The following is a 26,110-nucleotide window of genomic DNA, read 5'->3' as shown; positions in this document are numbered from 1 at the left end:
GTCTCCTTCACTACATAACCCTGATTCATCGCCAAAGCAGGTCCATCTTGTGCACTGAATTAGGTGGGCATCCTGTGGAAAAAACCGATACGATCATGTATTTAAAACTGCACAAAGGAGCTGAACTGCACAGACAACCTAACTCTGACATTTCCTAACTGAGGAGTAAGGGTCCACTTAAATTGCTAAGAAATCACACAATTTTTGCAGGTTGGTCACAGCATAAATAGCATATTTCGCAGATGTGTTACACAGCCACAACATCTGCTATTTAGGCCGTGACCAACACAAAAGAACATGTGATTTCTCCTCAGCGTTATTCAAAATAGGGGTCTGGACCCAAAAGGGGGTTGCAAGCCGATTAGGTCACGTCATTGCCACCCTTACTTCTCCCCTGCTGCTGGTGGGTGGCGCTGCCTTCCGAGCTGGGTGCCTGGGCACCAGCTGCCACTCTCCACTCTGCCTCCACAGCTGGCTGGTTGGAGACCAGATTTCACAGTCCATGATGCGATTTTCACAGCCATGAATTTGGTAGACCCTGATTTATGAGTGCTTGACTTTGCAACTTTAATAATGTTCTTTTAATTTAGGGTTACATGTGCATAATTTTCTGTTTTGTTTGGTTTTTGTTTTTGTTTTGTTTTGTTTTTTTTTACTAAAAGCAAACTGAGAAAAACAGAAATTCCATCATGTGGCATCTTATTGACTGCCACATGGGCCATCAGCAGGTTTGGAACCTTTAGATACACCACATAGACTTCTGACTCTTGAGCTAATGGAGTAGCTGATAGTAGTAGTAGGTTGTCATCCTCTGTGTGGACCAGAACTAGATGCAAATGGGACATTGCCACTGGGTTGCACAGATATTTGCTAACAGCAGAAGAATAGTGAGACTCAGGAATCTGGATTTCTGGAAAGCAGAGTGCTGTAGTGGGCATCAATCTTCTCTCCTTTCCTCCCAAGCATTCCCTTTTCTGCCCACTCCCCTCCAACCTGGTCTCTGTTCCAATCCTCTCTCTTCACCACACCTGACTCCTCATCCCAGTCCCAGTCTCTTCACCTAGCTGGCCCCAGTCTTCACTCCTTAGACTACTCATCCTAGTCTGCACCTCCTTGCTCAGCAAGTCTTAGTCTCTCCCCTGCATACTCTCTACCTCAACCTCCATCTCCCCACAGCTTTCCAGTCCCAGACTCCTTCCCAATTGCCCAACCAGCCCTCAATTCTTTGTCCTAGTCTCATTGACCAGCCAGTCCCATTTGTCCCCTCCTGGCTTTTCATCCAATTTGTCTCTTTCTGTTGGCCTCCAGTTGGACCCCTCCTGGCCCCTGTTCCCTGACCCTACTGGTTCCCTATCCCAATCTCCTTCTCCAGGCTCCTCACCCAATCTCAGTGTTTGTGCCCCTCTACCCCTTCTCCCCAGCTCCTTGTCCCAATCTCTTAGTCCAGCCAATCCCAGTTCTTCCCCTGCATTCTGGTTCCCCATCAGAGCCCCACTCATCTCCTTTCCCCTGCTTTACTGGTTCCCAGTCTCAGTCTCCTTGCCCAGCCCGTCCCAATCTCCCCAAAGCTCTTCATCTGATCTCAGTCTTTCCCCACCTACTGGCTCCCAGTTTCCCTCCAAATTTCCTTCCCTGGCTCCCAGTCCAAGTGTCCTTGCCCAGCCAGCCCCAATTTCCCTTTCCCCCTCAGCCGCCAGTCTCAGTCTCCCTGTTCCAATCTACCCATGCCATCTTCCCAACAGTTCTGGTTCTTGTGTTCTCTGTATTCAAATCAGTCAGCCCTGGGCCCAGCTGAGCACATTGATAGCACAGATGAGACAGGCTCCCTACTCTCAGTTGAGGTGTCTGGACCCAGCAAGCCTTGCAGTACCCCAGAGCTATACTTGCAAGGAAAGTCCTGCTCAGCCCTGAGTTTGAACATGCCCAATGTGGATGGAATCCTCCAGGAATTTAGCGGCTAAAATCCAAGAAGAGTCAACAGAAAATGTGTGAATTATGATTTTTCGAAAACTTATTTTTGCCATATTTGGGTGATTTTTTTCAGGGACAGCAAAAGGCAGAGTTTGGACACGAAGGTCACCCCCTGCCAAATGTCAAGTCCCTGCTCCAAAGCAACTGTTTGAAGTAAAGGAGGCCAGATTTTTTCATCATGGGCAAAATAATGTATTTTCCCTAGCATGTTTCTCAGAAACCCAAATAAAAATAAAATAGAATACAGTAAAAAAAAATATTCAGCCTGAGGCAGACAGCCTGCATGGAAAGTTTGAGCCAAAACAGTTAAAGTTTGGTAAAGTTATAAGCTACTCAAAACAGGCTCTTATAATGGGAAGTGTGGGCACCTTAATGCTAGCTAGTGCTAACAGCCTTGTCTATAATAATTTCTCCCTCAGGGCTTCTTGCACTCAACAGCCATATTTAGCACTTGGAATGAACTCACAGAACTGTAATGAAAGACTTTGTCTTGCCTGTGCCAAGATATCACTTAACAGCATTGTCACAACTGGGCTCCAAAAGGCCTTCTCTACACAAACAGTTCACACCTTTTAGAAGTAAATTTAGTACTTGTAAAAGATGCCAAATTGAGAGCCCTAGAGGCAAAGTTTTATATTTATAATCAATCAGCTAGGGCACCTCCAGTAACAGGGTTAGATTGCCCCATGTTACTCTCTACTCCTAAGCAAAGCGTTTTAGCCCTACCCTACAAAGGCCACTTCTTATCATCTAAATATTATGGTTATGGGTGTAATTGAAATGTAGGTAGATAGAGTTAAGTGTCTGAGCTCAGTCAGTTCTTAGCCTTTGTGCCTGTTAGTACCAAAGAGGTGGTGGTTATGCAATATAGGAACTTGTCCTCTGGAAGCAGAATGAGACCTTCCATCATCTCATTTCACAAAAGGGCAACCAAGAGGCCAGGGGGTAGTTATAACTTTCACTCAGTACCAGCCCTGACTGGAGTTGATCCAAGCACTAAGAAATGAGAGGCGTTGTATCCCAGCACTAAATCCATGAGGCAGCCAGTCCCCTTCTTGTTTCTTTAGGGGGCAAAATCCTGCAACCTTCACTCAAGATTTACTAATTGGAGCCAATAGACGTTTCCCCTTATTAAGTCTGGAGTGAGGACTGCAGGATTTAGCCCCGTCTAGGAAAACTCTTTATTGTTGGTGTACCTTAAATCACAGTTGCACAAACAGCAGTTTCCGGGCTTAGGTACCGCCGCGCAGCATCAGAGCACAAGCCGGAATCGCTGCTCCTGCTTGTACCTGAAAACTCCCCTTTCATTCCCTGAGCAGGCTCCAGGTGGCGCCGGTGGGTAAGCGCTTTCCCGGCTGCCCCATGACTTCAGTGAACTTTTCTCTGCAGCACTTGTGGCCACGCACTGAAACAGCAGGTGGTGCCAGATTCCACATGGAAGCCGCTACCCTCGTATTTGCGTGTGTAGGTGCGCGCGCGCAGCAGGCTGGCGCTGCTCCCAGCACTCCGCTCCCCGCTTCGCCGTCAGTAGCGTTTGGAGCCAGGCGCCGGCAGACCGGAGCGCTGTCCATTCAGCACCACCTTCCTGCGCTAGGAAAAACCCAGTCCTGCACAGCTCGGCCTGATCCTCCCCAATAAAGCTTGCTTTGCAGTAAGTACAGGGAGATTTGTGGCTATGGGGTGTGTGTGTGTGTGTGGGGGGGGTGTTGCTGGTGTGTTTTGTGTGTGTGTTGTACACTACCCCCGGTGTGCCTGTATAGCTTCACAACCGCCACCAGACAATGAGAGCGGAGCCTGACTTGCATTGTGCCACAATTTGGGGGGTGCCTGTCCCGCTCTGACAGGGGATCAAGCTTGGTGGGGTTATATTGACACTCAGAAACCCATTCTCATATTAATATTTTGTCTTCTTTAAACAAAAGATAGCCTATAGGAGAGCAGCGTCCAGCCTGTAATAGCAGCCCCATCATCGGATTAACCACAGAACAAGGGGAACCAGTTTCAGCAGCATTCTCTTCTGTGCACTTTTTATGTTGTCTGCTAACAAGGATTTTCATAGCTCCAGACACCAAAAGGTTAAAACAATATATGTGATGAAAAAAATACTGGGCCAAGTTTATCCCTGCTAGAAGTCCACAGGCATCAGCAGATTTACAGCAGGGGAGGAATTTGGCCCATGTGTGAGGGCTTTTTGCAACACGGTCTTGATTTGCAACAATATTTGCTGTGTTAGTGGGATTGTGAGAGGTTTTATTTGGACTCACTTTGGGCCTTTCGAGAAGTTTTTATTTGTTTAATGCACGTTAAAGTGAAAGTTGTTCCAGATTTGACATGCTTTGTCTCTAGCAATCCAGTAAAAAATCCCAAGTGAGCAATGGTTGATACGAAGAATTCAATAGAGCAGTGTAAGGCAGAATCCTCTTCTCCATCTCCTTTCCCCTTCCCCCCCTCACCCATCTCCATACCCTTGTAACATCAGTCATCTTGAATTGTTTTAGGTCTGGAAAGTGAGGTCCAAGAATGGTGAAGCTGGGGAGTAATTTGAGTGACAAGAACAGCAAACAACCATCCAGTGAAGATGGTTTTCAGACAGTTCCTTTGATCACACCCTTGGAAGTAAATCACCTGCAGTTTCCAGCTCCGGAGAAGGTAACCCCCCAGCTCAAACAAACACAAAAAAACCCTCACAGAGAGCAACCAGGTCTCTTCTTTTCACTGCCCTGTTCCATTATTGGTCTCTAATGGGCATTAAAATGCAATCCTTCTACCTTATCAATGCAACACAATAAAAAAGGGTTTTCTTTGTTGGTGTTTTGTTTTTTTTTTTAAACACAACAGACTGACACAGGCAAACCAGAAAATGTTTCCTCGTGATTGCAGGTTGGGAAAAGGCTTAATATATTTTTCCTAAAAATGGCATTAAAATTAAATAGGAAAAAGCTTAGAATGCATCTTGACAATAAAAGAGGCATCATGTGAGCAAGTGAGTCTGCATCTGCATTGAGAGTGATGAGATGACTCTTGTGTAATAAACAAAAGTTGAAGGGTATCTAATTTTAATTACGCAAATCAAGATTTGTTTTCTTAACTGTGGCCTTTCAAAGTCCATTTGATTTTAATTCAATTTGATTTATCTGATTAGAACAACTGAAGTCCCCGATAGAAAATGTGGTAATGGGTCATTCCATGTCTTCTTTTTCCCCCCATTGGCTTCTGTGAGGGAGCAGCTTTTTCTCCTAGCCAATCAACACTCACAGAATTTAAGTGCTGCACTAAAATGTTCAAAAATGGGCACCTGTGATTGGATGGTGTTTATGAGCTGGTTTTTTTAAAGGTACTGTATGTACTATGAAGTCATTTTGTCTATTTATCTACAGTGATGGTATATGTCAATAATGTTACAGTGGGAGATAATGTGTGATACCATTCACAATGAGATCAAATGTCCAAGAGATTCCACTGTCACCGCTCCTTATGAAAAAAAAAACAGGCTTGCTGCAGTGTGGTGCCTAGATACCACAGCGGTAAATGCCATGTCGATACAAAAGACAGAGGGAAGGATTAAATCTCAAGGGTTCATGATAACAGCAAAATTATATATAGAAAATACATAACAATGTTTGTGCATATATTTCTAATATACACAAATGTTATGTATTTATATATGTGTGTTTATATATATTTTATATACATATAAAGAGATAATTATTTATTTTCTATAAATAAAGAACCAAATATATCTATATATCAGAACCGAATAAATTGACACACGTTGGCGGAAACCAGAACCAGGCCAAAATAGGGATAATGGGCTTGATTCTCCTTCCGCTTCTGCCAGTGTCAATGCACCAGTGTCAAGTAAGAGTAACATAACTGAAATCAATAAAGTGATACTGTTCTGAACTGGTGTAAATGAGGGGATAAACTGGCTCTTTACCTCTAGTTCTGATAATCTGAAAATTAATAAAAAAATAACTAAAAAAGATTAACATGATTTATCAGGAATGTCTGAGAGGCTCTAGGGGAAATCAAGGATGCATAAGATGCATTATTTTGATGCTACCACAAAGCAGCCAGTGAAGTTTAGGCATTAATTGCCATACAGTGTGGGGTTTAAATCACTCAGGTAGTGGCTACCACCTGTAAAATTAAAAAACAACATTAAAACTGGTGGATTGATAATCAAAACTCTGATGATTACCGTATTATAGTTGTCTGTTGGTGAAAACCCATTGTAATGTATTGGTCTAAATGGATTCCCAGGCAATCTTGCTGTTTAAATGAATGTGCCGATACTGTGTATTCGTCTCCATGCACATGTAGTTACTACACTTGTTAGCTGTGGCTCATACCGCTATGTCTTTGGTCCTACCCTTGCCTGAGGGCTGGAGCACCTGCCAAAGGACAAAGGCCCTGATCCAAAGCCCATTGAAATCATTGCTAGTGGCTTCTATGGACCCTGAGACAGCTTTTAGGTGTATTAGAGCAGGAGTTAGCAGTAACAGAAAATCTGTTATAAAAAAGGAGAAGGTGCTAAAAATCCCCAACAATCCTTGTTACTTTATTATTTATAGGACAAATCCCGAAGGGTGAAAGTCACTCCATGGCAGAGGGCCTTTGTAAGGCCTTATTAATCAGCTGAACCTAAGGTAAAGAGAGTGGGGGTTAAGTGGTAAGGGTGAATTTCACCTTACTTAGTGTTTGCGCAAGCAAAACTCTCACTGACTTCAGTGAGACATTGAGCCTGAGGAAGGACCTTGGGTTGGCCTATATGTATGTTAGAATTTGTTTTACAATCAGGGAGCAGGAATGTTTTCCATTTCATTTTAAAGGGAATTTTACTTTCTGTCTGTAACAGACACGGTCCTGCCAGCTGTGGATTATGGCTTCTGAGAGTAAGAACAGGAACCAGGCTGGCTTTTGATGACCCTTAAATGAGTGGTCAAAGGGGTCAAAACTAGTGTGTGGTGGGGGCTTGTGCAACAACAGACAAAAAGTCACTGCTCTCCTCTTCTTAAGCGTAAATCAGTTGCTGCTTATTTTTAACCACAAGGAGCAGTGTTCTAGATGCCTGCCTTAATATGTTTTCCCATCGGCACCATTAATCACTGCTCTGTTGCCAGTGTAACAGAGAAGGAAATGTTTTGGCATCTTTCCTTTAAGTGAAGTCCTGAAAAATCTCTTTGGTTACTAAGATCACCTGCTAAAAGCTCTCCTTCCTGAGCTGAGCTAGGGTTCTACAGTTATTCTTATGTAGGGCACCACAAGTTGTAAGGCTGGCCCTGAGCTCAGGTCATTGTGCACAGCTTGCAGGAAATTGAGGCTATTTTCAAAGCTGATGAGGGGATTTGGGCACCCAATCCTGTTCAGACCAAGACTGGAAGCATTAGCCATGCATTAGCCAAAGATAAGTTATTGAGCTCAATACCGGGCTAATTGGATGAAATTCTATGGCCTGTGTGACACATAGGAGGTCAGATTTGATGATCTATTAGTCCCTCCTGGCCTACAATCTGTAACTCCATGAATTTCTTACCCTCCCAAATTCAAAGGGTATCATGGTTTTGTGGGACTACATAGGTCAGCTCTGATGCTGGAAGAAACCTTTCTCCTTGGCAGGAGCAGTACATTTTATTTATTGTCTTGCCAATACCAAGGCCTCTCAGAGTGAGAGAATCTCCATTATTAATAATCCTGGGAAGTAGTATTTTAAATTTTCATGATCTGCACTTTGCAGCACCTGAACTGTAATATATTACATGTGCCTTGGCAGTGAAGTGGGAATTACATGAGGGCTGTGTGTCCTTTTCTAAATGAATAATTTAAAGTTTTCACAATGCCAGTTATGTTAAATATTATTACTCATTTCTTTGGGGAAAATGCAGAGCTTAAGCGCAAATATAAAGTGGCAATAAATGATATTACATTTATCCAGGGAAAGAAAAGACTTGAAATTCATATCAGTTCATTTTCAGAATCTCCTACTTCATCCTTTTACAGGAAAATCAGATTTTTAAACGTTTCAATAATAAATGTAATGTTTTTCCTTGTTACATTTCACCTTTACCTTGGTCCTGCTTAAAGCAAATGGTTTTAAATATCCTTTTCTTTCTTTCTTTCTTTCTTTCTTTCTTTCTTTTTCTTTTTCTTTTTCTTTTTCTTTTTCTTTTTCTTTTTCTTTTTCTTTTTCTTTTTCTTTTTCTTATCAATTGAACATTTGGAATTCCCAACATTCTCTCTGCTGTTTATTTCCCCCCAGGATGTAGGTAATAGTTTTTAAGATGCACACATAGCATCTGATCTGTTGTTCCTCACCTCAATATACCCATAATCTGCCAAAGCCAAAACACTGTTATGCACAAAAGGCTTGATTCTGGACTCATGGCCAACAAAGATAATTTTGCTTTTGACTCCAGGGGGATGAGGATTAGACCCAACATAGCAGGTGCATTTAGATATACACCTCTGTGAGTGTTTTAATAAAAGACCTCATCAGCCAAAATTCTGCTTATATTCATGGATGAATATTACCTACAGGAAATGGAACAGCATGGCATATATGGCTCATGCCTACCTACAGTCTCACCATTTTTAAAGGCCTAATAAAAACCCATTCTGGAGGGTTATTATTGATAGGTCTCACAGAAGAAATGTGTTTTAAGGAGGGATTTGAATGAAGAGTGAGAGGGTGATTGGTATGCATGCACAGTATCCAAACATGTATGCTTCATGAAAAGATGTACAAAGATAAGAGTAGGGAGAAGAGTCATTTAGGAAGGAGATTTTGGCAGAACCTTGGTAGCAGGAAGAGGAGTAGGAGAAGCGGGAGGTAGAGACGTCTGTAGGAACTGTGTGTTGCAGGACAGGAGCAGGTGCAGGAGACATTGCAATGCTTGAACAAGGTGTGAAAGGTGATAGGAAACCAGAAAAAAAAGAGAAGACTCTGAGGTGACCTAACAGAGGTTTCAGATTATTGAATCAATTGAGAAGTGACATTTTTCAGACTGGTCAAGATATCAAAAATTAGGGGAAAATAATTCAAATATTAGGAAATGAGATGTAAACAGAGAATTTAAGATGAACTAAATTACACAAAAGTTTCTATGGAATAATGGCCATTTGTCCTCTACATAGAAACAGGGCCTTGAAAATCAGTGAATTTGAGCTCACAGAATTCCATAAACAATGTTCCATTTGAGGAGCAGAATTTATTGCTTCTGGAATGGGCAGGAGACTTGGCCTTCCGAAGCCACAGACTGCTTGATATCTGCAGAGAATACCCATGGATCATTGGCATGGAGTCTCAGTACCCCCCACGCTGCTTCCAAGCCTTCCCTACCACACACAGAATAGCTTCATTAGGAATTGTGATCCCATTAGCTCCTGTAACTCATATTGCCAAATGAGACTCTTTGTCCCTTTCTAGCGGCTGATCTTTATAAGAGGCTAATGAGGATACTGCAGCTGCCAGCCAGTGGACATGGTCCTTTAGCTCAAGAGGCAGAGATTCATGCTTTTAGTGGGAGAGTTCCTGGGTTTAATCTCTGCTGATGACCCATGGTGAGCACTATCCATAATCCTACCATGCCCTTGCCATAAAATCCTCCTTTATTTCAATGTGTGGAGGGTGACCTTACACTGCAGTATTCTGATCGGATTAAGGGGGGCCATGCTGGTGAGAGTCTCCGTCTCCCTGGTCTAACTTCCTAGTCCCTAAGCCCTGGTCTACACTAGGACTTTAGGTCGAATTTAGCAGCATTAAATCGATCTAAACCTGCACCCATCCACACGATGAAGCCCTTTATTTCGACTTAAAGGGCTCTTAAAATCAATTTCCTTACTCCACCCCTGACAAGTGGATTAGCGCTTAAATCGCCTTGCCAGCTCGAATTTGGGGTACTGTGGACACAATTCGACGGTATTGGCCTCCAGGAGCTATCCCAGAGTGCTCCATTGTGACCGCTCTGGACAGCACTCTCAACTCAGATGCACGATTGTTTGCCGTTGCTCTGATGCAGGGAGGGGCGACTGAGGACACGGCTTACAGGGTTGGCTTCAGGGAGCTAAAATCAACAAAGGGGGTGGCTTTACATCAAGGAGTATTTCAGGCAGGACTTCATGGAGGGTTCCAATAAGAAATGGTGCACCTAAGTTATTGTTCTTATTGGAACAAGGAGGTTAGTCTGGCCTCTGATTGATACATGGCTAGATTTACCTCGCTGCACCTTCTCTGTGAGTGACTGCAGTGTGACCTAGAGGAATGAGTCCCTTAGACGGGGGAGGGGGGGAAGCAAATGAATAGAAAACAAATCTGGTCTATTTCTTGTTTTGATCCACTCCATCTATCTTTTACATCTTTGGCTGGCAGCAGACGGTGCAGAAGGACTGTATGCCATCCACATCTCATGGCTGCTCGGCAGAAGATGGTACAGTACGACTGCTAGCCATCCTCATCTCTTGCCTGCCTGGCAGAAGATGGTACAGTACGACTGCTAGCAATCCTCATCTCTTGCCTGCCTGGCAGAAGATGGTACAGTACGACTGCTAGCAATCCGTATCGCCTGCCTGCTCACCATAAGACGGTTCAATAGGACTGACTGCAGGACTAAAGAGAATGACCTGATCAAGTCACTCCAAATTTAGTCCCTGCGCCCATGTCTGCCCAGGCGCTCCCAGCCGACGTGGCCAGGAGCACCTCGGACACGACGAGGACAGCTACCAGTCGTACTGCACCGTCTGCTGCCAGAAGGTAATGGGTTGCTGCTACTGTGTAGCAATGTCGTACCGCGTCTGCCAGCACCCAGGAGACATACGGTGACGGTTACCTGAGCGGGCTCCATGCTTGCCGTGGTATGGCGTCTGCACAGGTAACTCAGGAAAAAAGGCGCGAAACGATTGTCTGCCCTTGCTTTCACGGAGGGAGGGAGGGAACGGGGGCCTGACGATATGTACCCAGAACCACCCGCGACAATGTTTTAGCCCCATCAGACATTGGGATCTCAACCCAGAATTCCAATGGGCAGCGGAGACTGCGGGAACTGTGGGATAGCTACCCACAGTGCAACACTCCGGAAGTCGACTCTAGCCTCGGTGCTGTGGAAGCACTCCGCCGAGTTAATGCACTTAGAGCATTTTCTGTGGGGACACACACACTCGAATATATAAAACCGATTTCTAAAAAACCAACTTCTATAAATTCGACTTATTCCGTAGTGTAGACATACTCTTATTCCACAACATACCAAAGACTTCCGTGTGCTCAGATGGAGTGTGCCTTGGAGCCATTGCTATCCCATAATGTGCCACTGTCCGAGCTCAGCTCCACTTAGCTTTCCATAGTGGGGGAACCTGAGAGAACATGGGGCGTTTTGAGTAGCAGTGTGGTCAAGTAGGTGGAGCATGGGCCTGAGAGTCATGAGAGCTGGTTTCTCTTCCTGTCTCAACCATTGACTTGCTGATGTGACTCAGCAAACCACTTCCCCTTCTCTGTTTCTGATTCCCAATCTGCACGATAAGGAGAATGATTTATGTGCTGTTATGTAAAGCTCTATGGATGAAGAGCATGACCGGCCTGTTGAGCATTATTATTATACATTGCTGAGTGAAGGTGATTGAAGCAATAGTCTTAGGCTCTGGTCCATCAAAGCACTTAAGGATATGTTTAACTTTGGACATTTGAGTAACCCCATTGACATTAATAGGACTACTTATATGTAGTAAGCACATGCTTAAGTACTTTGCTAGAGTGGGGCCTTAAAGACTGCAAGAGATAGCTAGACTTGTTTCTGGAGAAGAGGGTGGGGTGTGGAAGACAGGATCCAACGAAAGAGAAGTGCTTCCATGTTGGATTAGGCAGCTTTCTCCTCTTCCTAAAATGTCTTACAACCTATTTCCAAACTTCAATTTGGAAGAGGCGTTCACAGGATGATTCTTCCATGGACACGAAGTGAAGCAAACACAGAATACTTTATTTCTGTCCTCTTTATTGCCTTTGCTATAAAAAGCATCGTCCCTGTTTAGATGAAAGGTGGGGCCTGGCCGGGAAATGTAGTAAGGAGTCCGTAAACAAGTTATAGCAGCAGTATCATTTTGCGTAAATATCCCCTGAGTAGGTATTTGTCCAGACTCCACCTAGGGCACAGGGCTTGGAAGGGTCACAAAGCCTATAGTATAACCATCAGTAAAGCTACACTCTGCAAGATTTTGGTGGGATGAACACAGTTTGTGAAGTTAAGCACATTCGTTAGTCTTTGCGAGATTGGGGCCTAGGTGAACGCACACAAAGGCTGACAAGTGTTAAATGGTACTTATTCAGCAATCACAGAGGCTAAACTGATCCCACTGATTGATAGGCTGAAAATTATTTTTCAGTATGACATTGATGTGCATGTTGCTTTACAAAATGAATAAACATGGATCCTTTGCCCCAAACAGCTTCAGCCCAGATCCTCAAAGGAGCTTAGGTGCCTAACTCCCATTGACTCCCATTGATTTAAATGGGAATTAAGTGCCTGAATACCTTTGAGAATCTGGGCCTTAGTCTAAAATACTGATCTGCAAGCACAGACCCTTGTGACCAGGCGGAGTCCCACTGAAGTCAAGGCCAGAATGACAGGAGGAGGAGATGAGAACATAGGGAGGCATGTGCAAAGGAAAAATGAGAGACAAGATGGTGTGGCTTTATGGGTCACTCGGGAGACTAATGCACATTGGCAGGGTGCAGTGAAGACATTTATTTCTCTAGCTAAATGAGATTTTGAGTGAATGATTGCTTGTATTATAAATGCACAAAGGGCCATAGTTAAGAAACCTCCTAAAAGAATGGTAACCCAGTGCAGGGCAATGTTCTCTAGGGAAGTTGCCTTCCTCATAACAGATCATTTCCTCTGTAACTTCACCAGAAAGAAGCAAGTAGGGAGCCTAGGAATTTCTTTTGCTGCATTTTGTATTGAGATTAAATACACTTCGGAGCCCAATTCTCGATTCCCTTATATTGGTGTCAGTTAGGAGTAACGGTTGCAGTCAGTGGAGTCACACTGTTGTAAAATGAGTGAGGGAAGAATGAGGCCCTCTGTATTTTCTCTGTTAAATAACAAATAACCAGTGAGATGTATGGTGCCTCATTTTTAATTCAAACAATGGGATCCTGGTCTTATGAAGGAGCTGCTTCAGGACATTTAAAAATAAATGATCTCTGATCACTGTATTGGTTGTGGAGGTTCCTCTCTGGGGATTTTTTTATTATGTAGTCCCACAGCCATTCGGCAGTAGATTCTTAGAGTCTACTGCCATTTAGAGAGAGAGAGAGAGGGTGTGTTCAACTAACAAAAATTATATAAAAAAAATCACAAAGAATTTTGAATATACGAAAAACAATCCATTTCTAAACCAGCAGAATGAAAATGATTTTCCATTTCTTTGTGAAAAATCGGTACCGTGTTTCGACCAGCTGTAGTTTAGACCTGCTCCAAAGACATCACTATAGAGCATCACCTTTCAGAAGTGGTGTGCCGAGTCTTCATTTATTCACTTTAATTTAAGGTTTTGCGTGCCAGTAATACATTTTAATGTTTTTTAGAAGGTCTCTCTCTATAAGTCTATATATTATATAACTAAACTATTGTTGTATGTAAACAAGGTTTTCAAAGTGTTTAAGAAGCTCTATTTAAAATTAAATTAAAATACTGATCTTATGCTGCTGGCCCGCTCAGCCTGCTGCCAGCCTGGGGTTCCGTTCACCTAGGCTGGCAGCGGGCTGAGCGGGGCCTGCGGCCGGGACCCCAGCTGGCAAGGGGCCGGCAGCCAGAACCCGAGACCGGCAGCGGGCTGAGTGGGGCTGGCGGCTTGGACCCCAAACCAGCAGTGGGCTGAGTGGCTCAGCCTGCTGCCACTCAGCCCGCTGCCAATCTGGGGTTCCAGCCACCGGCTCCTGGCAGCCAGGGTCCCGGCTGCCAGGCCCGCTCAGCCCGCTGCCAGTCTGGGGTCTGCCCACATACAGTGGGTACCTACCTTCTCCCTGGTTCTAGCCCATTCTCTTCCTCTCTCTCTGCACTGAGCTGAGGGTGGGAGTGCACTGAGCACAGGGCTGGGGGTGAAGGAGCAGGTTGGGGTGTAGGGTCTGGCCAGGAGCTAGAATGAGGGAGGGGGCTCAGGGTTGGGGCAGGAGGCTTGGGTGTGGAGTGCTTACCTGGGCAGCTCCCATTTGGTGCAAGGGGTGTAGGTGGGAATGTGTGTGGGGTGTGTGTGTTCAGGAGCTCCCGTTTGGTGCTCAGGGTGGGGGTGGATATGTGGGGGGTGCAAGAGTCAGGGCATGGGGTGGGAGGGCTGGGTATGTGGGGGGGTGCAGGGGTCAGGGCAGAGGGCTGGGAGTGTGTGGGGAGGTGCAGGGGTCAGGGCAGAGGGCTGGGTGTGTGTGAGGGGGGTACAGGGGTCAGGGCAGAGGGCTGGGGTGTGTGTGGAAGGGTCAGGGCAGAGGACCGGGAGCACCCCCACGACCCTAGCCCACACCCCCTTGCCCAGGGCAGCTCACGGCAGGGGGATGGAGGGGATATGTGCTGATTCCACCCCCCCTGCCCCAAGGCCCTGTCCCCACCTCTTCTCCACCTCCTCCCTGGGGCAGCGAGCATGCTGCAGCTCCACTTCTCCCCCTCTCTCGCAAGGGCCATCAGCTGATCAGCAGCAGGGAGGGAGCAGAGGAGGGGCAGGAACCCAGCCGGCTGGGGGAAGAGGCGGGGGAGGGGGAACCTTGCCTGCCCTGCACTAGCAGCCGGCAGGACCAAGCTTCTTCACTCTGCCCCAATGGGGGGCAGGACGGAGAAGAGCGGGCCAGGGCGGGCAGGATTTTGAATGGCTCGCTGTTGCCTGCCGGGTTCCTGGCCTGGGTTTGGCAGCGGGCTGAGCGGGGCTGGCGGCTGGGATCCAGCAGGCCTCTTGTGCTATAGAGAGAGATGCAGAGAGAGCCATATTAGACAGCAGTTGGTAGGGTCTGTGGGAGGATTTCCCTACCACCTGATGGAGCTTGTTCCTATAGCTGGATACTGCTAATCTAACCCCAACTGGGTGATTTTTTACCTGAGTGACTGGGCTGTTGGTGAACAAGGGGTTAACGTCAGCTCAATGCTCAGCACCCCTTGCATTGGCTTTATGAATGGCTGTTTAGGAATAGAGTGGGGAGATTACTGTTATAATCGTAGGATCCACACTAAGCATCTGTTTTTTTTCTGCCCAGTCATTTCACCAGTTGCCTAATCAAGATACTTTTAAAAAGAAAAGGAGTACTTGTGGCACCTTAGAGACTAACCAATTTATTTGAGCATGAGCTTTCGTGAGCTACAGCTCACTTCATCAGATACATACCGTGGAAACTGCAGCAGACTTTATATATACACAGAGAATATGAAACAATACCTCCTCCCACCCCACTGTCCTGCTGGTAATAGCTTATCTAAAGTAATCGTCAGGTTAGGCCATTTCCAGCACAAATCCAGGTTTTCTCACCCTCCACCCCCCCACACAAATTCACTCTCCTGCTGGTGATAGCCCATCCAAAGTGACAACTCTTTACACAGTGTGCATGATAATGAAGTTAGGCCATTTCCTGCACAAATCCAGGTTCTCTCACTCCCTCACCCCCCTCCAAAAACCCACCCCCATACACACACAGACTCACTCTCCTGCTGGTAATAGCTCGTCCAAACTGACCACTTTCCAAGTTTAAATCCAAGATACTTTTGGAGAGCAAATACTTGGCCTTTGGAATGTACCAGATTGTATGTAATAGAAGAGCAGTCCTAAATGCTTCTGTTACATCTCTATCACACCCCTGCAAATTAATCTGATCAGTGGAGCAATTAGGGCCCCACCCACACAAGCGTTTAACTGCTAGAGCAACCAGCAAAAGGGGCTCAAGTAGTTTCTATGATAACTGGGGACTGGGATTTTTTTTCTTCCTCCTCCTGAGAAGATGGTTACAAAATACTACAATGGACTGTTCAGGAGGTAGTATGGGCCTGGCTAGATTTATTTTCAATATCACACTTGATTCCTGGTTGTAGCTAGCACAATTAAACCCTTATTATGGAGAGGTCCTAGGTTGAAGTAAAACCAGGAGGGGAGTAAGAAAACCAGGGTGAATTACAAACGTGCAGGAAAAAATATAAATTATACATAGAAACAAGTAAGATTCTTAATATTTTATTTTCTAGCTTTATAGCTCTGCATTGAGGCCTACTGTCAGAGCATAAGGGAAAACCCTCTTACCTATCATTATGGAATTTATCTACGTACAAGATCTACGTTAAACAACTGAAAGGAATTTGAAAGAAGTCAAAGGGATTAAATTGGAAACAAATCAGACACTGTGGAAAGAAAATGAACACTGTTGCATTACTTCTGCATTGCTGTCTGCAATTACATGAAAAAATATACACAGCTGGAAACAGCAGCGTAGAGGGGATCTGGGTATTGTGGACGGTTGGTTTAAAAATAGAACAAAAGGTATTTTCTGAGCACTGGTGTGCAGGTGCTTATAGGTAGTACTCTATCATCTACTGCACAGGCTTTACAAAGGATGAAGAGGAAGAATGGAGAGTTAGGGCCTAGTCTGGTATGGGTTTGAGCATTCTCAGCTCTGTTCTGGCCAAATCCTGAGATCCTTACTTATTTCTAACTCCACTCTTACTCAGGCAAATTCACACTAACTTCAGTATGAGTTTTGCCTGAGTGATAACTGAGTAAGGACCACACAGGATTAGACCCTTACTCTACTCTCCACTGCATAGAAGATGCAGTGTCACTTCAAACCTGCCAGGCCAAATTCACCCCTGGTGTTGCTTCACTAATGTTAGCGTCGTGCTGCCAGGACTCAGTTTGGGCTCACTGTATTCTAAAAGGCTATTTTAATATAAATGTGTTTGAATCACTTCTTCTGACTCTTTTAAAGGCTATTGCGATTGCTACTGTAACAAATAATATGGAAAGGGATATTATTCAAGGGTTTAAATATTAGCTATTAGCTACGTGCTTTGCATTTGAACCCACAGGGTGGTTTCCTCCTCCTCCAAGTTTCACATGCTTTAAGTGCAGAAGGAGAATCCTAGGGACACTTCCTGGTCCAAATCAGGCTTGATATTCTTCACTTTACAATTACTGGCCAACTTTCTTCAACAGATTTTTAGGGGTCACCAAGAAATTCCTATACTTTGAATGCCCAAGTCCCTCAGAGTTCCAGAATTTTGTTCCTCACATGTGTCTTTTGCCTTTTTGTGAAAGCCCTCCCTTTAGAAACTTTATGTGCTATTTCCCTCTCCAGTAGTGTTTTAGGTTTTTTTAAAAGGATGGAGATGACATCTTCTCTCAATAGCTGTCAGGTTTCAGAGTATGTCTCTGTCTGATCTTCTACTGGCCAACTCTAGGTATAGTCAAGTGTTCAGTGTGTAACATTTATTTTGGTGGGTTTAGTACAAAATTATTTATTTATTTATCTAGTTATTCTTCCTAGATTTAGAAATAGGTTCAATAAAGCTCAAAGTTGCAGTGTTATTAATTTGACATTGTCCCTTTAAAAACCTGTAGCTATAGCACCTTGGATTATGTCTCATCATTCTTAAAAGCTAAATAGGAACAGGATTAGTCAGCACTTTATGCAAGAACTTTTCAGGAAAAGGTGGAAAGTGATAGTGGTGGCTCAGGGCCTAATTGTGAGTGCTCAGCGCCTCACAGAATTGGGCTCTTAATAAGTTATGCTCTTCCTTTAGAGGGGCTAATGGGCTATGCTGTTGCAAGTTCTGTTGTTTGGGTGGGATATAAAAGTTATGTTTTTGGTCCTGTTGCTATTAAAGAGCAGAAGTGATAACCTCTATGTCCTAGCATAACATAAGTAATTATATATAGTCCATTGGAACACCTTTTGCAGATTCAATTGGATGTGGTATTCTTTACTGTTGTGTAGTTCTACCATTAAATAGCTAATGTTTCATCTCAGAGGTGGCTGCATTTCAATGAGGGATGAAGTTATTTGATCTAATCTAATCTATTTACCTAGTTCTCAAATTGTATTTGAGAGTGGCCAGTGAAATGGCATGTAGAAAAGCAATTTATTTAAGATAACAAAAATGTCTGTTTTGCACTTAAAGCTTAAAAGCGTTGACATTTTTCAGGTGATTGTGAAAACAAGAACAGAATATCAGCCTGACCAGAAGAACAAAGGAAAACTCAGGGTGCCAAAAATTGCTGAATTCACAGTCAGTTTCACTGATGGTGTAACAGAAAGATTAAAGGTAAGAAATGGTCATTGCCTGCTACCTTAAGATGTCAGCTTTATATATTGCAGAATAACTGATACAATGCGACAGTGAAAATATTAAAAATTAATGCTGTACTCACCACTGGGGTCAGAGAGAGTTTTGCCTTTATAAGGATTAGGCTTTCCAGTGTTGTTGTAGCATGTTGATCCTAGAATATTAGAGAGACAAGGTGAGTGAGTTAATATCTTTTATTGGATCAGCTTCTCTTGGTGAGAGAGAGGAACTTTTAGCTTATACCGAGCTGTTCTGTGGGTCTAGATTTAGGCTGTTATTTTTGGAAGGAACACAGAAATGGCCTAGAGAAAGAGTTTTCCTGTCATGGGAAAAATTTTGAAATTTCAAACATTTTTTCCCCTTTTGAATCATGACCAAATGTCAAGATCTCATTTTTTGCAAGCTGACAATCCCAAAATATTTTGGGTTCAGGTCAGTTGAAACATTTTGGTTTTACATTTTCTAAATGTTTTATTTTGATTTTTATCTTTTTAATTAATACTTTAAAAAATTATAACTAGCTTACATTTTGAAACAAATCGCCTTGCACTGAAAAAATTTATTTTCAGTTTCAACACTTTTGAGACTTTTTTCCCAAAATCTGTATAAACAGAAATTTGTCAAAACTGACCCTTTCAGCGAATTGTCATTTTCCATTGAAAAAAATGTGTTGTCAAAAAATGACCAACCAGCTCACTCACAGCCAAAAAAGAGCCCCGTCTGGTGAGGTACTGAGTGCCCTCAACTTTCCTTGACTGCAGCTGAATTGGGGAGGCTTAGCTCCTCCTAAAATCAGACCCAAAACGTGGCACAAAAAACATTAGAGCTGCTCAGAGAAAAGTGAGGAAATATTTGAATTAATCAATAATTTGAATTAATCAATACACACTATGGAACGCAATCTTAGAAGGTCTGATCCCGTGTCTACTAAGGTCAATTACAGTTTTGTCATTGACTTAAATGGGAACAGGAGCCAGCCTGAAAGGGAGAAGACTTGTGTCTGGTCCAACAGTCCTTGTCCCTGAAAAGCTAGGACTGGGCTTGTAATAATGAAAGACTTCGTTCAATTCCTTGCTGTAGATTTCTGGATGTTACGTTACATGCACTCTCTGCAGTCCATTATTTTGCCCATTTGCACTTGTTTCGGTAAGACACTGAAACATGAGTGTCCCAGCAAAGTCTGAAACTAAGAACAATGCAGACTTCAAGTAGCAACACAATTTTGTTACAGCTACCCTCACTACCTCAGGAGACAAATATCACTTTGGACACCCGGTATGTCAAAATGTAATACGCAAAAACATGATCCAATACAAATCAGTTCAATTGGTCTTTATTGCAGTTTGAGACTTGACGGTTCAGCTTTCTAGAATGTTCAATTTTTTAACAGCATTTTTGTAAAACACTGTTAAATTGTTTAATTTCTGCTTTTAATCAATTCACCAAGTAGCACACCTGGGTAACTCCATTGATTTGATCTGGGACATTTAAATCCGTGACTCATTTTCAAGTGGTCTATGAATAAATGTTAGTGGTCTCATTTTTTTCAGGAGGCATGTTGTGCTTTGATCTCAGTTAGTTACATGGGGCCCTATCATGCTGTTGATTTTTACTGCATTGATATTATCAATGACACAATTGCCTAGAACTTTTCATACCCATTTTTCACCAGTGGTGCCACTGCAGTGGTCCCAGCAACAGTGTAAATGCTAGTGTAAACAGGGCTCAGGAGTTTAAAACCCCGGGTCATAGAAACCACAGCATACATATCCCAGTGTGCATTATGAAAACCAGCAGTAGAACTAGATACTGTACCTGGGAAACAGATTTACAGGGAATAAAATACAGCATCCTGTTTTCAAGATGTGCATTGTGCTAGAGCAGTGGTTCTCAACCTGCGGCCTCTGGGCCTCTTGCAGCCCAATCTGCACAATGCTGTGGCCCATGTGACATCGTCAGGGTCATACAGGTAGTATTGGATGCGGCCCACATAACACATTGTGGGCAACATATGCAGCCCACAATGGTAAATAGGTTGAGAACCATTGTGCTAGAGGCATCTTATAAATGGAATTGTTATCATCACCATAAGTAACTATGTGCTACCATCTATTTAGAGCTCAATCCTGTAGTCCTCAATCTGGAAACAGACAATGCAAGATCAGATTTTAATTCCATCCAAGGATCTGGCCCTAATATTTAAAAAGAAACCAAGAACATTTGATCCTTCTGTTTTACGCAGGTTGGAGGCCCATGATTTATTATAATATATGGTTAAAATTTAGTCCGCCTGAGTGTATAAGTTTTGTTTCATCTTCTCCTGTTATGGGGTTTCTTATTTTTCCAATTACTCTGTCCCCCCAGCCTGCTTCTATAGCTCAGATCCTCCTCTTGAATTTTTTGTGCTCTCATCTTTGTATTTCTGGTCCATCTCTTTCCCTCCCCTTGCCATCTACTCTTGACCTCTTCCCCACACATAGCATAAGTAGCCTGGCCAAGAGACAGGCCATGGGGAAGCAGGCTGTGATACCAAAGCCCATGTCAGACGCATCAATGTAAATGTCTAAACTGACTTTCCTTTTGCTGCACTGGAGAGTTGCTGTGGACCCACAGCTCTTCCCATGCAACGCAACCATTTCTTTTTAAAGCTATTTCCTTTCCCCTAAATCCATATGATTTTCATTCTGTACTTTTCACTGTCACTTATTAATCACTCAGTGGATAAGACTATAAATATCTACCCACCTGTTTTTCATGAGGCTTCCACGTATTGTATTAGGTTTGTGGTATTATTTCCTAACCAAAATGAGCTGAGATAATAGATTATATTTTATTGCTTTTGTACTGGATTTTTTTCTATTATGCTTCATTTTTAAATGGATGCATATTTTAGAAAAGTTATTAAAAATACCTCCCTCTGGTTATAGGCAGGTCTATTATCTGATACTGATGAAATCATTTTGCATTTGCTTTCTGTAAGAGGAAAGCACAGTAAATGCTTAACTTCTATTATCTCAGTTTTGGCTTCATTTTTAAAACCTTTTTTTTTTTTTAATTTTTTTATTTAAAGACCATATAAATGAGATCATCATTTTCTGTTACTAGCTATTTGCTCTGTACAGCATTCCAGCGAGTGATGCACTGGAAATATCATCCACATGTTCTCATTAATGGGCAAATTAAAATTAGAGTATTTGTATATATGTGAACCAGATCCTCAGGTGTAAAACTTGAGCAGAATCTGGCCATATGTATTCTAGGCCAAATGAGTCATCCCATTGATTTCAACAGGATGAATGGGGTGGGGAAGGTGAGCGAGCTGTGGGTCAACAGCTGATGTGTGTGAGTGGGGTGGAGGTGATGAGACAAGAAGGTAACCAGGAGATTGATCTCCTAATGCTCATGTACATGTCATTTTACTGTTGGATTAGGCACTCGGTAAATCAGGCGTCCTCTTTAAAGGATAAGAAATGAGGTGTTTTGCTTCCTGCTTTCCCCCCTAAGGGCAGTATTATCATCAGTTCAGCCAGAAATAAATGTTGTGATAATAAGACAAAGTGAGACTCTGCCATTAATAACCATGAGTGGGAAGAAGCTGCTGGGATTCTATGTGTATGATTGTTACCCACCTGCTGCTGCTGCTTCTCCCTCTGCCTGGTAATGTTCCTTATCTAGTGCAGGGGTTCTCACAACACATCTTTTGGTGGCCTCAGAGTGTAGCCACTAACTCTTGCTGGTGGCCGCGCTGACAATTTTTCCTAAAATACTTAACTTTAGGAAAAATAAATAAATATGCACATCTACATGTCCAAGTCACTGTAATTTATTTCTGTAGGGTTTTTTCAGACGCAGTAATAAAAGTAACTTACAGTTGTCTCTCTATTCTTTACTGGACCTAATCAGAATAGAAACACAATTAAGGCGTTTTGCATGTTCTTGTCTTTTTGTTGCTGTTTCTTTTGCTTTTTTGGTTCTGCTTTTTTCTTCTTCTAAGACTTGCTGGCTGGTAAGTCTTCGGCTGTGAAAAGTGATATTTGTATGTTTGTTCATATCACTTTTCATACCAGACTTACGCAGCCCCATCAAGCCCCGGGACAAATTTAAGTCCTGAATGAGGAGGTGGGCAAGGAGGCAGCAGGGCCCAAGGATGATGGCGGGGGTGGTGAGCCTGGAACCCGAGGCTGCCACCGCATGGACAGAGCCTGAAGCCCTGTGGCCAAAGCCAGCCTCCCCTACCCTGGGAAAGTGGGGAATTCACCAGCTACCTTCACCTCCAGAGTTTTTCTCTATGGAGGGGGCAGGGTCCAACCGCTGCTGGTGGCCCTGGGAGAGGGGCCACTGCTTTGCACCTGCCCTATCACAGCCCAGATGACTGTGGCCGCAAGGAAAGGCCCTGGTGGCCACATGCGGCCACAGTGGTCGCATTTGAGAAACACTGATCAAGTGTGTCAACTCCTTTCTCTGTGTTAAATTCCTCTCCGCCTTTGGTCACTTTGGTACAGGAAAGTTCACAGGGAAAGGAGGAGGTTTTCCGAAGGGTTTCATTTTCTCCAAGCCATGTGGTTACATCACAAAGAACTTTTCCCCTTCTCTGGGGAAGTTTCAGGACCTTGTGTACATGAGGAGTCGAATCCTCAGATGCTGTTTATTTTCCCTTACTGGATATCTTTTATTGAAAATGATAATAAATTATTAGACAACCTTCCAACATGAGCCTGCCAAAGTCAGAATCGAAGCTTATATATGTGTATCTTTCATCCATCTAGAACAGTACAGATCTGATCTCTTTAATTATCATAAAGTCTGACAGCAGCAACTGTCCCCGGGCGATGATTCTTATTTCAGTCTTACCTCTTCCTGGAATTTTAGATAGTTTCTGCAACTTGTCACTTCTAATATATGAGATTGTGTTTCTATATAGCTCAGTACAGTGTGTCCTGGAACTTTGACCAATTAGGCTTATTCTTCAGCTAGATGAGTCATCTCATCCATAGTTTGACAAATGTTTAAATAGCTATGTGTAGACAGGTTACAAGAAAATGATGTTAAAATAGCATTAAGCTAGAGCCGTCTATACACAAAAGGAATTTCTTTCCTTATTTTATCCCTCGCCCCTCCAGAGAAGAAATGACAAAATGTTTCTAAGCCAGTTGGCAGTGGTTTATGTGTCTTATCCCTTCTGGGCTGATATACGTTTCCAGAGTGCCTCTCTAGGAAGTTTTTGAACTTGTTTACGCTGTTTTCCTCTCACTCTGTGATATTGAGGTATTCCCAGCCCTCCACAAGATCCGACAGGTCCATCAACAATGGGTGGGGTGAGGTTATAGTGATTACTTTGAAATACATAGCAATTATTTGCCATGCTGTCAGGATTGTGCTTATTACTATCCCTTTTGTTAGGTAACAAAGCCATGGTGCAGTAGATAAGATCTGGTAGTTAAATGCATGATCACAGAGGTGCCTTAAGGCCCTGCCAAGACAGTGTATTACTTTCTGGAGAGTCAGAATGGATCCACGCCTAGGTATATCAGGTGAGGCTCTCCTCTTCTATAGGCTATGACATTTCAGATGACAGCTTTTGAGAACAAGCTGGTGATGTGCTAATATTGTACAGAAATTCTGAAGTGGCCATGTTAGCATCTTTCTGTCAAACTCAGGATATGTCAAATGCTTTTCTGATTTCAGAGCACATTATTCTTTGAAGGTTTTTGACTATTTGGAAGGGCATTGTCTCCAAGGGTTACCTTTGCCTTTCTACATTTTCTACCTTCCAGTTAATATAGAAGCCTGTGATCCAGTTACTGTTTGTACACCATCTCCTCTCTCCCTTATTACAAACAAGTAATTTCACTGTGTGACCAGTGTGACTTCAGTAATCACTAAACTCTGTAAAAGCTGTGGAGCACTGACCTTCATAGCTGAGTGGTTTAGTGCATCAGTTGTGGTGATGGACTGTAGATACCATCTATTGAAAGACTTCCATATTTCTTTGCTTTTTATGGATCCTCCTCTTGAGAATGCTAAATTCATTGGTCTCCGGACATTGAAGTAATAAAACCACACTCTTGTATCTAACAGAACAAGACTGAGAGTGGATGGATAGGCGAGAAATTAAGATATTTCAGATGTTGTTTTCTTGTGAGCAATTTATCTAGCTGGAAAATCAGTTGCACGTATTGATTGTTGCTTCACTAAACAAGATTGGAAACTTCACCCTTTACTATAAGGCAGTGAGATCCATTTTCAGAGTCACTGGCTGTGTAATCCTTTCCTTTTGAGAATGCAATCACAATGCATTTCTTATCACTCCAAATCAAAAAAGGTCCAGAGATTGCTTGGAGGAAGGTATTTGTAATATGCAGGGGGATTAATGATTCAACTCACTTTTCAGCAGGTTCCCAAAGTGCAATGGAACCCATTTAAATATGCCTATTACCTGAATGCACATACCAAAGCAATGAGCTTCCTCTGACCCAAAGTCAAAGAAGCGAAATGAAACCACAGAGCCTATTTCAGAATCATGTTTATTCAGTAAAAAGTAAATTGCAATAAAAGCTTTTCCCTCCAAAGGAGAGAGCCTGGATGCCTCAAGCCTAACCCTGCAAGGCAGACAATGTGATAATCTCTTACTAATCAGAAGTGTGCATATATTTAATGCCTCTGGCTCAGAATTAAGAATGGCTTTATATTGTGGATTGGTGAAGGGGCAGGGCCAAACATTCTGCTAGTATAAATAGGTGCAGCTCCATTGACATCAAAGGAGTTTCATCTACACACACCAGCAGAACATTTGGCCCCTCCATGTCCAAGAGGTTACTCAGATAGATACTGAACTGCAAGCACGCTCATCCTGCAGGCACTGCATTTCTTAAGGAATGAAAGAGTGTTTGGCTCATTCTCCTATTGGAGTGAATGGGGGAGTTTTGCCATTGACTTTAGTAGAGGCACATTTGGGGCCAGAATCTTTATTTGTATATATCTGTAGTTGAAATCTGCTGAGATGCCACCAAGAGTTCCTTACACTACGAGATGTAAAGAATTTGCTGTGTGAATTTTTTGGCTGCCAGAGGCACGTCATCCAAATTACTGCACCTTGATTTGTATGTTGATTTGTAACGTATTGCATCTTGCATTGTGACATGGATAGATCAGCTACACATCCATTCATGCGTTTTCAAAAGGGCACATCGCCATGGCATCTGGGATACCAAGCATGGTGCTCTATTGTTCTCCCCTGTGAAATTCTGCTCTGCCATGCTCCCTCATAGGTGTGGCTCTCCCACATCGTCCTTCCCCCCAAGTGTGTCATTCTTTCACCTCCCCTGCCTCTGGGTGCTCTTCTGCAACACTCCCAGTAAAATATTGACCTGCCATGTTCTCCATGTGCTTCTCCAGAGGATGGGAATGAATGTGCTGTGCTTCTCCATAAGTTGCTGTTCTCCCATGCTTGCCCACTGGGTGCTGGTCTCCCACTCTGCCATGTAAGGCACTGCTTTTCCACATTTGCCTGTAGGACTCTGCTCTGTGCTGATATTCCATTCACTAACCTGCAGACAGACGTATCACTTAAAAGAAAATCACCTGGTGTGTGTCCTTGTACCCATTCACTGTAGATCTGTATTTTTAAATAAAAGGATCCTTTAATTATTAAGTTGCCACAGGGCAGCAGTTACTCATGGGGGAAAAGCTTGTGTGCAGGAGCTGTCCAGATTTCCCTACTTCTTTTTAATAATAATAATAATTAACAATGTTACCATAGCAACTGCCACATCACATATCCAATATCTTTGAGATGCAGGATGCTGCTGAAAGATCATATTACATTCACTAATGCGAATGGT

At 43.3% G+C, this 26,110-nt stretch overlaps 1 protein-coding gene across 19 annotated transcripts in view; it reads left to right on the top strand.

Moving 5' to 3' along the window:
- Positions 1–26,110, top strand: part of LOC144268613 (neuronal vesicle trafficking-associated protein 2-like) — a 66,051-nt gene that overhangs the window by 18,466 nt on the left and 21,475 nt on the right. For 7 of the 19 annotated variants that reach the window (XM_077823644.1, XM_077823641.1, XM_077823646.1 and 4 more), the window contains 3 exons: positions 3,361–3,622; positions 4,470–4,620; positions 18,129–18,248. In XM_077823644.1, coding sequence (XP_077679770.1) covers positions 4,492–4,620; positions 18,129–18,248 — 249 coding nt within the window. In that variant the 5' untranslated portion in view covers positions 3,361–3,622; positions 4,470–4,491. The other 12 variants (XM_077823642.1, XM_077823638.1, XM_077823637.1 and 9 more) reach the window with 11 other exon arrangements.

This window comes from Eretmochelys imbricata, chromosome 8 (assembly GCF_965152235.1).
Source record: "Eretmochelys imbricata isolate rEreImb1 chromosome 8, rEreImb1.hap1, whole genome shotgun sequence".
Lineage (NCBI taxonomy): Eukaryota > Metazoa > Chordata > Testudines > Cheloniidae > Eretmochelys > Eretmochelys imbricata.
This window is presented reverse-complemented; position numbering and strand designations above follow the sequence as displayed.